This window comes from Gobio gobio, assembly GCF_949357685.1.
Source record: "Gobio gobio genome assembly, chromosome: 12".
Lineage (NCBI taxonomy): Eukaryota > Metazoa > Chordata > Actinopteri > Cypriniformes > Gobionidae > Gobio > Gobio gobio.
The window spans coordinates 48,115,207-48,126,731 of record NC_137105.1 but is presented as its reverse complement, the minus strand read 5'-3'; the positions used below and the strand labels follow the sequence as shown (position 1 = coordinate 48,126,731).

At 39.8% G+C, this 11,525-nt stretch overlaps 1 protein-coding gene across 3 annotated transcripts; it reads right to left on the bottom strand.

Moving 5' to 3' along the window:
- Positions 1–1,534: 1,534 nt before the first annotated feature.
- Positions 1,535–10,948, bottom strand: LOC307134698 (cytochrome P450 2J2-like). 3 transcript variants are annotated; one of them, XM_079830643.1, is made up of 9 exons: positions 10,659–10,944; positions 10,384–10,546; positions 7,979–8,128; positions 7,712–7,872; positions 7,450–7,626; positions 7,197–7,338; positions 6,921–7,108; positions 6,645–6,786; positions 1,535–3,455 (listed from the first exon to the last, which is right to left on the bottom strand). In XM_079830643.1, exons 1-9 carry the CDS (start codon positions 10,848–10,850, stop codon positions 3,280–3,282), a joined length of 1,491 nt encoding a protein of 496 aa, XP_079686769.1. In that variant the 5' UTR covers positions 10,851–10,944; the 3' UTR covers positions 1,535–3,279. The 3 variants fall into 3 exon arrangements, with proteins under 3 accessions (XP_079686769.1, XP_079686771.1, XP_079686770.1); XM_079830645.1 differs by lacking the exon at positions 10,384–10,546 and having other exon boundaries at positions 2,946–3,455; positions 10,659–10,948; XM_079830644.1 differs by lacking the exon at positions 6,645–6,786 and having other exon boundaries at positions 2,949–3,455; positions 10,659–10,926.
- Between the last annotated feature and the right edge of the window lie 577 nt (positions 10,949–11,525).

Genomic DNA, 11,525 nt, shown 5'->3' with positions numbered 1-11,525 from the left:
ATTCGTCTTGGTGGTTGTTCTTCTCCGCTAAATAAATATATCAATTTTAATAACTGTCATAAGTGAGTCAGTAAGGTGACTATATATAGAAACAGGATCCCCACGTAAATATGATTTGCAGGCCTGAAGAAGTCATATGAATATCTATAGTAGTGAATATAATTATTTAGTTGGTCACACTTTACAATAAGGTTGTATTAGTTAGCATGAACTAACCATGAACAACACCTCTGTTCAGCATTAGTTAATCTTTGTTAATGTTAGTTCATAAAAATCCAGCTGTTCATGGTTTATGTTAGTTCACAGTGCATTAATGTTAACAATATTTTATTAATGCATTAGTAAATGTTGAAATTAACATTAACAAAGATAAATGAATCATAAGTGTCATTCATGGCAACTAATGTTAACCTTCGTAAAGTAACCGTATTGTAAAGTGTTACCATTTAGTTTTACTCTGAATGTTTTAATTATTGAAATGTCAGTCTGCCCATTGTTTGACTGGACTAAACTCACTAATTCAAATGTTTATTTGTCTTAGATTTATTAGTTTAAACCATAGCTGGCTGTTTTAACATTCCCAGCCTGGCCAGCTGAAAATATAATGTCATAATAACTGGCTCCTGAAATGAGTACTGTATTATCTACTAGAAATACTTTGTTGATTTTTGCTTATGATTCAGGCATTCATACGTTATAACTTTTGCATGTTTGGGATATTCTATTAGCTCATTGTTATGGAGGGAGCATATTTATGTTCCCATGTTTACCCAAACCCTGAACATAGGGCCCTTTGTCATCATGTGTCCATTATTTGTAGTGCTGCATTCCAGACAGCTCGGTATTTTGATTTTTCCTGCTCGGAATTTTGATTTTTCCCACTCGTTCTAGGAAATAACGTCTGGAACGTCACTCAAAGTCGGACGTTCGACCTGTGGACTCGGAGAACCTCTATCAACCCCGACCTCAGCAAGACGCGTCATTTGACGTCCTGCTTCCAATGAGCATAAAAGTAAAAATAAACTTTAACATTAGACATTACGTCTATGTAATAATACCTTCGTTTGTGCTTTTCGTCAGCTATTTTCAAAGCGATTTCATGTTGTTTTTGCCATAATTGACACACAAAAGCTCGATATGCTCTCGTTGTGTGGTGGCGACATCGTGTGGTCAACATGTGAACTTGACGGAGAAGACTATGGGAAACGATTATTTATATAAAAAATCCCCTTTTCTTTCATTTTACATCTTCCATCGTTATTTTTTTTCTCGTCATATTTTAATTTTAGCTATATCAAAATCTTTAATTAAAAATGTGATGATACATCTTAAAGTGTCTTCGTTCAATTAAAAACGGTCAACCATTAGACCTATCAGTAATTTTTGACGAGATTAACGTTTGCAGGTTCACAGATTTTCACACAAGAATTTAGTTAGATTTAACTGGAATTGCATTTACCTTTGCAAACTGAAGATGAACCCATGAATGTGATAAAGATCTCCTATAATCGGCAAAGACCATAGTCCAGGAGGAATGTTCTAAGGCGCTTTATTTCTGATATACACCTATCAGGCACATTATTAGATGAAATGAATAACACTGATTATCTCTTCATCACGGCACCTGTTAGTGGGTGGGATATATTAGGCAGCAAGTGAACATTTTGTCCTCAAAGTTGTTGGATAAAATGGGCAAGCGTAAGGATTTGAGCGAGTTTGACAAGGGCCAAATTGTGACGGCTAGACGACTGGGTCAGAGCATCTCCAAAACTGCAGCTCTTGTGGGGTGTTCCCGGTCTGCAGTGGTCAGTCTCTATCAAAAGTGCTCCAAGGAAGGAACAGTGGTGAACCGGCCACAGGGTCATGGGCGGCCAAGGCTCATTAATGCATGTGGGGAGTGAAGGCTGGCCCGTGTGGTCCGATCAAACAGACGAGCTACTGGAGCTCAAATTACTCAAAAAGTTAATGCTGGTTCTGATAGAAAGGTGTCAGAATACACAGAGCATCTCAGTTTGTTGTGTATGGGGCGGCAGAGCCGCTGACCAGTGCCCATGCTGACCCCTGACCTCCGCCCAAAGGACCAACAGTGGCACATGAGCATCAGAATTGGACCACGGAGCAATGGAAGAAGGCGGCCTGGTCTGATGAATCACGTTTTCTGGATGGCCGTGTGTGTGGCTTACCTGGGGAACATATGGCACCAGGTGCACTATGGGAAGAAGGCGTGCCGGTGGAGGCAGTGATGCTTTGGGCAATGTTCTGCTGGGAAACCTTGGGTCCTCCATCCATGTGGATGTTCCTTTGACACGTACCACCGACCTAAGCATTGTTGAGACCATGCACACCCTCTCATGGAAACGGTATTCCCTGGTGGCTGTGGCTCTTTCAGCAGATAATGCGCCGCCACAAAGCACAAACGGTTCAGAAATGGGTTGAGGAGCACAACAACGAGTTTGAGGCATTGACTTGGCCTCCAAATTCCCCAGATCTCAATCCAATCGAGCATCTGTGGGATGTGCTGAACAAACAAGCCCGATCCATGGCGGCCCTACCTCGCAACTTACAGGACTTAAAGGATCTGCTGCTAACATCTTGGTGCCAGATACCACAGCACACCTTCAGGGGTCTAGTGGAGTCCATGTCTCGACGGGTCAGGGCTGTTTTGGCAGCAAAAGGGGGACCAACACAATATTAGGATGTCAATGTTATGCCTGATCGGTATTAGTTATTTTAAACTAAAGTCACTAGAATAAAGAAAGGCCTTGAAATGCTCTCAACTAGGTGGTTGAATAAAAATATATTTGGACTTTATATTTAAAAATTACCTCACATCAGCATCAGATTCAACTCACCAGTGTCAGATAAGAGAGGGATCCACAATGTATGTTGGAGCTGCAGGATCATGATTGGTCAGTTCAATATGTTGAAATTAAAGGCATTTAAATGCTATATTTTCCACTTAATTTATTAGCTCAAATGATAGTCTACATAGCCTATCTACATGTTTTTCAAATGGTTTATTGTCCAATGCAAATTACAATACAATTTAACACGGGGTGGGCATCTTTGTCCCTCAAGCAGGTGAGTTTTATCAGGGTTGGAGGCTAAACTCTGCAGGAAAGTGGATCTTGACGGTCAGAGCTGCTCAGCCCTGTTTTAACACTTTATTTTACAAAACATTATCATACTGTATCACAAGCAATATAACATTAACCACTAAAGACTCCTAAGCGAAGAATGAAACTTTGCTGCGAGTATAGCCGCCCTATATCAGGGCCTTTAGCGTGACACTGCACATAATTTATATGATTTGGGACACCGAGTGGTCCCCAGTCTGTAATCAAAGTTGGGCTCCACACCCGCTGGAGAAGATAAAGTGAAGCGCTGCAGCAGAGAGGAGAAAAACAGGAACAGCTCCATCCGTGCCAGCTGCTCCCCAGGACACACTCTCTTTCCTGAAATTAGATACAAAGAGACAATACCTTATGCTAGGGGTGGGCGATATGACCAAAACCTTATATCACGACACGAGTCATTTTAGATCATATCAACATTTTTGATACCACTGAAATTGAAAATGGTGTTAAGAAGTATACAATGTCATTAAAAAACCTAATACTAGTCTAAAACCTAAAACAAACTACAATAGAACAAAGACAAATGAAATGCACATACCTGAAAAACTTCAAGCACTAGAAATACTACATAAAATGGATCAAGTAATCAAATGTATATATATAAAAAACTGTGTTTACTGTGTAAATTAAATATACATTTATTCTTATTCTTAAAGTTACAAAAGTGATTCAGTCAAGAGCAGTGAGAGACTTTCCCTTGTTTGTTTGATTAGCATTAATAATGACAGCAGGTCAATTTGGACGCGGTCACTTTAAGAGCGACTGCACGGATCCAATATACCCGTGTGTTTTATTTCTCAATTTCTCAGGTTTCTTTCTCAACTGTTTACGTTCACTTAAGAAAGACATAAACGATTCTGTTTACTTGTAAATACACGGTCACTTTGACACATAGGTGTGTGTATTTAACTGTTCAAGCCCAATTAGGCGGCAAAAAGCACTCAGTTCAGTTCTCAGGCGCTCTATGAGCAGCGGCTTCATGTTGTGCGCCTCTCAAACGGAGCTGAGCGAGCGCGCGCATATACTAAATGAGTAGTCTACAAAGGGCACGGGGAAGCCTCCTTTCTTTTATATTATTGGTGGTTGGCATTGGCCACCAACTGTTACGGGTGTGGAGCACGTCATTCACTTAACCAGCCACACCAAAGCAAACAGGAGAGCATAAAGAGACAGGGCAACTAGAATTGAGTTCAAAATTAAAATATATAGTTAATTTATATGAACAGTATATTTGTATAGATGGTATCATAGTGTTATTACGATTTCCGGTCCCGCCCACTCCCGGTAAAAAAAATTCCGCTCCCGTCCCAATCACGTGATTAATAGTCAGTCCTTCCAGAAAAACGCAGTTTTTTTTTGTGATTGTTGCGGGCAAAAATCCTTGATTATGCGGCACGTTTTCTTAAAAAATGCGATGGAAAGTGCGGGATATTTATGCAATTTTAATGCGAAAAAATTGCGGGAACTTGCAAAAACTGCGGTTTGATGAAAAAGAGAAAAAAAGCACTACATCACAGAAAGTGCTGGGAATATTTAAGTTTTATTGATCTTGTTTTCATCTTGTTTTATTGAAGACCTTAATAAACACATGGCTCAAATTCACAAAACATTGAGTCAAACAAGTTCTGTAGCTTTACAATTGGAATATGCCTCACGACGAGAATAGTTTTTGTGCTTAAACCTAAATAACAACTTATATAGTGATGACCGATTTCAAAAAACAGCATCATGAAGCTTCGAAGCGTTATGAATCAGCGAGTCGATTCATGATTCGGATCGCGTGTCAAACTGCTGAAATCACATGACTTTGGCGATCCGAACCGCTGAATCGACTCACTGATTCATAACACTTTGAAGCTTCATGATGCTGTGTTTTGAAATCGGTCAACACACCGGGAAACTGCTTTGCGCGGTCTTTTGCTGTTATTTTTGTTGGCAGATGGGAATTTGCGCGCTTCATCATGGTTTCACCGGTATCTATGGTTTCACCACAGGGTTTGCAGCTTTTCGATGACGTTCACGTCGGGTAATTACGTCACTTCAAAACGTTCTCATGGCAATAGGGGGAAATGTGTGTGAAGTAAACGAAAATTTTTCAACTTTCTGCTAATATATATGACCTAAATATATGCAACGAAAATGTGGGGATTATGAAATCATGCTAGCCCCGCATATTTTGCACACGGAAATAGGCAATTTACGCGACGAAAGTGCGGCGTATTTGAAAAAATGCGGCCCCCGCATAAATATGCGGACTTTGGCTGATTATGCATTAAATCATGCGATCGCATAATCGCGTTTTTCTGGAGGGACTGAATAGTGATTTTGCTTTCCGATTCCTGTGACCCGTGATTCCTTTGCTCTTATCCTAAACAGAGAACTTGTTGGTATATGCATTCACCTTTACTATTTCTCATTTGGGGGGTAAAATATGTGTTATTTTGGCAGGGCTGCCTGCTAAAATTCGCATTCCTGGGTCTGTATATTGCATAATTGGGGTCGCTTCAACCCGCGGACTTGGCAACACAGTGCAGTTGAGTTCTGTTGACATTTGACAACTAACGTTATGCGTCGCTTCGTTGCTCTGATTGGTTGTAGGTCTGTCCAATTGAGGTCTTTCCTGGTTTGGTTGAAACACGCCCCATAATCACAGCCCAACGGAGCAGTATCAGACTCATATTCTGACTAGAATTGAGTATGACGACGTCAGGCTAGTGACCCGCAGGATTCCGGAAAAAATGTCAGCCTTTACTGTGAAACACGTCACATGAGCACAACCGTGATAGAGACTAAAGAGATCAAATCTGTACATGTTGACAAATTTCTACCGATTAATCGTGTCTACCGGTATATCGCCGACCCCTTCCTTATGCCTTGCACTTCTGAAAAGCAAATATGGACATAACTGTATTCCAATATAATGTATCGTGGTGTGAAGTATAATATTCAGTTTTTTTCTGTATGCTAATTCTGTATGCTAATTTCTCACAGAAGCACATTTCTATGGAAGCTTGTTTTCGCCACAGATAAAAAATAAGAAAGGGAATTGCAACTTTCTTTCTCTCAATTGCGACATTGCATCAGAACTGCGAGACATAAACTTGCAATTCTGACTTTATAACACGTAATTGCGACTTTTATATCTAGCAAATTTTTTCCTTCGGAATTGGACTTTATAACTCACAATTGCGAGTTTATTATTCTGAGAAATAGTTACAATTACGTGTTACAAAGTCCGAGTTGCGAGGAAAAAAAATTCTGAATTGTGAGTTTATATCTCGCAATTCTGAGAAAAAAAAAGTCAGTGACCCCTAAACCCCTAATATTTGTTAGGTACAGTCACACAGTGTGAAATAGATACAATAGGAATAAAAAAAAACCCCACAAAAAACAACAAAAACCTTTTTGTAGGGCTATGGAAAATTAAGCGTGGCCATTTTGCAGCACATCAATGGAAATTGTCAAAATATACCCGTTGATTTTCTAGAAAGGAGATTTTTCTTGTACCTAAAGAAAAGGGTAAGAAGGCATCTCTCCTCCTGAATTTGCCCTCAGAATCCAGGAAGTGACCCGGGTTAAAAGAGTGAGGCGTCTCCCACTCGGACTCATCAAACAGCACTGATGTCAAACTGCCAATCACAGCTGTGCCCTACAGAATCATGAGGTTTATCAAGGACCAATGGTAGCAGCTTCAGTCTATCAATCAATCACAGACAGTCTGAATTGTCCCGATGTCCATAGACAATACTACACAAAATGCTACACTTTCTAGTGCTACTGTACCTTTGGAAGAAAGTATTTTCCTATCTGGGTATCTTCCACAGTAGACCGGGGCAAATTTAATGGGGCAATATTTCCAATTCTCTGTATCTCATGAATGACAGCATTGGTGTAGGGCATGCTGTCCTTGTCTGATAAAGATGGCTGCCGTGACCCTCCCACAACACGATCAATCTCCTCCTGAACGTTGGCTGAAGGTACAAAGTAGAGACGGTAAAAGACAAAATTGAGAGTGAGAGTGTATACTTTTGAATGTCATTTTTCACAGCAAGCTCTCACCCTGTATCTCAGGATATTTCATCATGTAGAGGATAGCCCAGTACAGAGTGGTGGAGGTGGTCTCCGTTCCCGCTACAAACAGATCCAGAGTACAGAAGCACAAGTTCTCCACATCAAACCCAGCGGCTGTGTCGTCCTTAAGCTAAACAACACAAATGAGAGGCATTTCAATTCAATAACCAAACATTATTATTATTTCCACAAAGCATTCCTGTACCAGCACACTTATTGACAGAATAAGAAAAGGTCTTACTTTTTCCATCTCCGCAAGGAAGCAGTCAATGTAGTCTCGAGGATTTGACGGATCATAATCTGCTCGGTGTGCATTCACCTTCTCTTTAACAAAGTCAATCACTTCCTGCCACAGAGCAAAAAGTTTCTTGTGTGGTCCAGGCAGTCGCCGCATGAGCCGTGGGAAAGAGTTGTACAGCTAAATAAACAAGTACAAAATACTTCAGCTGAGCGATGAAGCTGCTAATAAAGGCAAAATTAACATGTTAGAAGGAAATGTTTACTTGAGCCCACAAGCTTCCGTCCAGAAACACAGCCTCGTTGATGTTCTTCAACAGAGACTGGAAGTCATGGTCACTGTACTCAAATCGATTCCCAAACACAAGCACACAGATCACATTTGACACAGCGTTGTTCAGCAGGAACTGAGGGTCGAAGGGTTGACCTGAAAGTATCATCATGATAACTGTGACGTAATCGCACTATGCATCCAATTCTAAATGTTTTGAGAATGACAAGGTTAGTTTCAGTTCACAAACTTCAATACACACCATTCTCATTTGAAAAGGCCTCATTCAGAAAGCGGCATTCAAGATGAACGGACGGCTCCAGGCTTTTCTTTCCCAATCCGAAGTTTCGAAGAGTTGAGAGTGCAAATCTCCTCTGTTGCTTCCATTTATATCCACTGGAAGCAACTAAACCTGTTCACAGCACATTTAATAATACTTCCCATTTCACAATACTGTTCTCATAGCAATATTTATGAAAATCTAGCATTTGAGAAATTGTTATTATTCTCCAGTATCATAGGTGTCAATCTAACACTGTGTCTACACCGGACACAACTGTTGTGCTGCAACAGCTTCAGGCTGTCTACTTCAGGCTGTCTCCATGTAATCTAATGGGATGTGAGACTAGAGTTTAGATCGGGCTCAAAAAATTAAGCCTGACCCTACCCGAGCCCGACCCGGCCCGACACATTAACTGTAATTATGAGGCCGAGCACGATTTAAACCTGACCATTTTTTAATACGTGAGCATTCTGAGAAGAACGAGCCTGTAATGAGCGAAGCGTAGCGGTGTAACGCTCAGCTCAATAATCTGCTCTATGCCAGCGCTCCACTCATGATCCGCTCACCGGTAAAACAACGCTCGCTCAAATCCAGCTCAGACATGACATTTATTTGTACTGTAGCCTACTATACTTGTTGTAGCCATTAAACAATGTATTTTGTGTCATATGCATGTTTAAATATTATAATGTTATTTTTAAATTTCCTCTGATTATGCAAAGTGCAAAGATGCGAGTGGGTCAGAAATGATTTTGACCACTTCATTAAATTTTGTTTTGTAGAAAGCCTTTCTTTAAAGTGAATTTAATTTTGTATAAATTGTATCTTAATTTTAATCAATGTTTCATCAGCCAATTTCCTGCATTTAATAAATAAGCAGACAACAATCATGACATGGAGGCGCGGGAGCGATCCTTTTCATTGCACATCTCATGCATGTCTCATTAATAAACCCAAACTCAGCAGCTACTTGCCTCACAGACATGAGAAATATATGTATAGAAAGCTTGAAATGTCTCGAAACGAAAATAAATAGTTAAGCATAGCGCAGTGTTCACGCGAGCAGCTCATGACTGGCGTCTCAGCGGTTCTGTTCAGAATGCTGCGCTTCATCACAGTGTGTGCTGTGAGTTTAACACGCTTTTTTAGACTAACACTGACTTGTGCAACTGTGTTCACATTTGTTTCTTAGCTGTAGTATTAGTTCTTACTTTGTTAAAAAAATATATATATATATATATTATTTCTGCCCACCCAATTAGGCTAATAAAGGAATGATAAAAACACAAATGCTTAATCAAGGGCCCGGCCCGATGATAGTGGCAGGAAACATCGGCCCGACACGTAGTTCGGGCTTGGGCAGAGAATCTAAACTCTATGTGAGACAAACTAAATAATCAAATTACACTTTGCAACAAGGTTCGTTGTTATGGGAAGAAGGAGTCGGGATCCGGCGAACTTTCACAAACTTTTAATCAAATAAAACTAAGCCTGGTCCTCTCTCATCCTTCACTGTCGTCACTCCTCCTTTTATCCGACCGAGCCCCTCCGTGAGACAGGAGTCCATCGGCCTCGCTGCTTGCCACACACTTAAAATATTTTTTTTCCAAAGATGGTTTCATAGTATGGAAATTAATATCATTACAGTTAAAACTGTAACCTATTACATTTCTAAAGTAACCTTCCCAACACTGGGCACGAATGGATTTGCAATGGTTGCTTTTTATCGCATAAAGACCGATTTCAAAACAATGCATCATGAAGCTTTGAAGCGTTATGAATCAGTGAGTCGAATCATGATTCGGATCGTGTGTCAAACCGCCAAACTGCTGAAATCACGTGACTTTGGCGATCCAAACCGCTGAATCGAATCACTGATTCATAACGCTTCGAAGCTTCATGATGCAGTGTCGGTCATCACTATATAAGTCGTTATTTCGGTCTTACGGGTGTCGAACGACATGAGGGTAAGTAATTAATGATAGAATTTTCATTTTTGGGTGAACTAACCCTTTAAAGCTGGCCATTGCCATCTTGGCACGGCACTTCCGGATAACAGAAAATGGGTGGAGCTGAGGTGACGTGATGACTAACAGACAGCAGACAAAGGGTAATCCGCCTGTCACTCAAAGTGGCTACGCCCTTAAAGAATGAGTTATTAAAAAAAATTCACCCCCCTCACAGTTGTCATGAAGGGCGAAATTAACTATATAGACTAAAACTGTAAACATGCTTTTTTCTGCTGTAAAGTTGGGCATTTTAAGTCACTTCCGTATTGGCTTCAAGAGAAACTGGGGGAGGTTACCGCTAGTTTCAGCAATTACAGCTGGAATTTATATTGAAACCACAACTTCAGTATTTTGAATTATATTTACAAGACTGACCTTTGTCTCCGGAAATGTCATTTATCATCGGTAACACCGGTCGATCCGCGAGGTTATCGCCCTGTTGTGTATACACCTCCTTCACTCTTTTGAACCCGCTCAAAATAACAATCCTTGGTCCGAGAATGCGAATGTTCAAAATGTCTCCATATTTTTCTGCAAACTTCAAAATATAATTTGAATATATATAAATAAATACTGCTGAATTTCAGCACACTTTTGATTTCGAATTGCATTACCATCACCAAACAAAAATACATAAATATTGTATTTACCTTTGCCAATTGAAGATGAATCTTCGTGTGATCGATACGATGAAGGTGTCCAATAATCGGTAAAGCCCATGGTCCAGGAGGAAAGTTCTTCGGTGTTTTATGCCTGATATAATCACTCAACAGTAAAAACACACAGGAAAATATCAAAACAGTCTTGATATCGATCCACTCGTAAAGACGCAGCAGGTCCATGATGCTGCTTTTTTTCTGTTAAGTTTGACCAGAGGCTAATGCAACAATTATTTTACAATGTTTGCGTAATCTACTCATTGCATTAAGTTGATGTGGACAGCCTTTTTTGGCACAAATTCACCTGATGCCTTATATAAGGCTATTACCTAATATACCGCGCCTTCACCTTTATCTCCTTTGTTTTCTTTTGTGTTTGGGTTGTTTAAACAAGAAGTCAGCAATTAATCTAATCTACCATTTTAGCTACCATTATATGAATTGATCTTTTTACAGCACCATTAAAAGACAGAGAATGAAAGATACAACTTTCTGAATCAAAAACAAGTTTTGAGACTGCTTTTTTTTGTGTGGTAAGTTCATGTCTGAAAGTAAACGATAAAAGTAATTTTCCAGTAATTATTGGTCAGGAAAATTAATTGTCAAATGAGTGTGAAAACCCTGAAAATTTGCAGAACTTCATCAGGATTTATTTCATACGTCAAAGTATACATTGTATTTCAAACATACATTATTGCACACATTTATCTCCATGCTCCCCAAGACATTTCCTGAGAATCAAACAAAAACACTCTTTCACCTGTAAAAACAGTTTGTCCACTTTACAGTCACTCATAATCCTTTTTATAGGAGCAAGAAATATGAAGCTTCACTTTTTGCAGCACAACAATCATCATA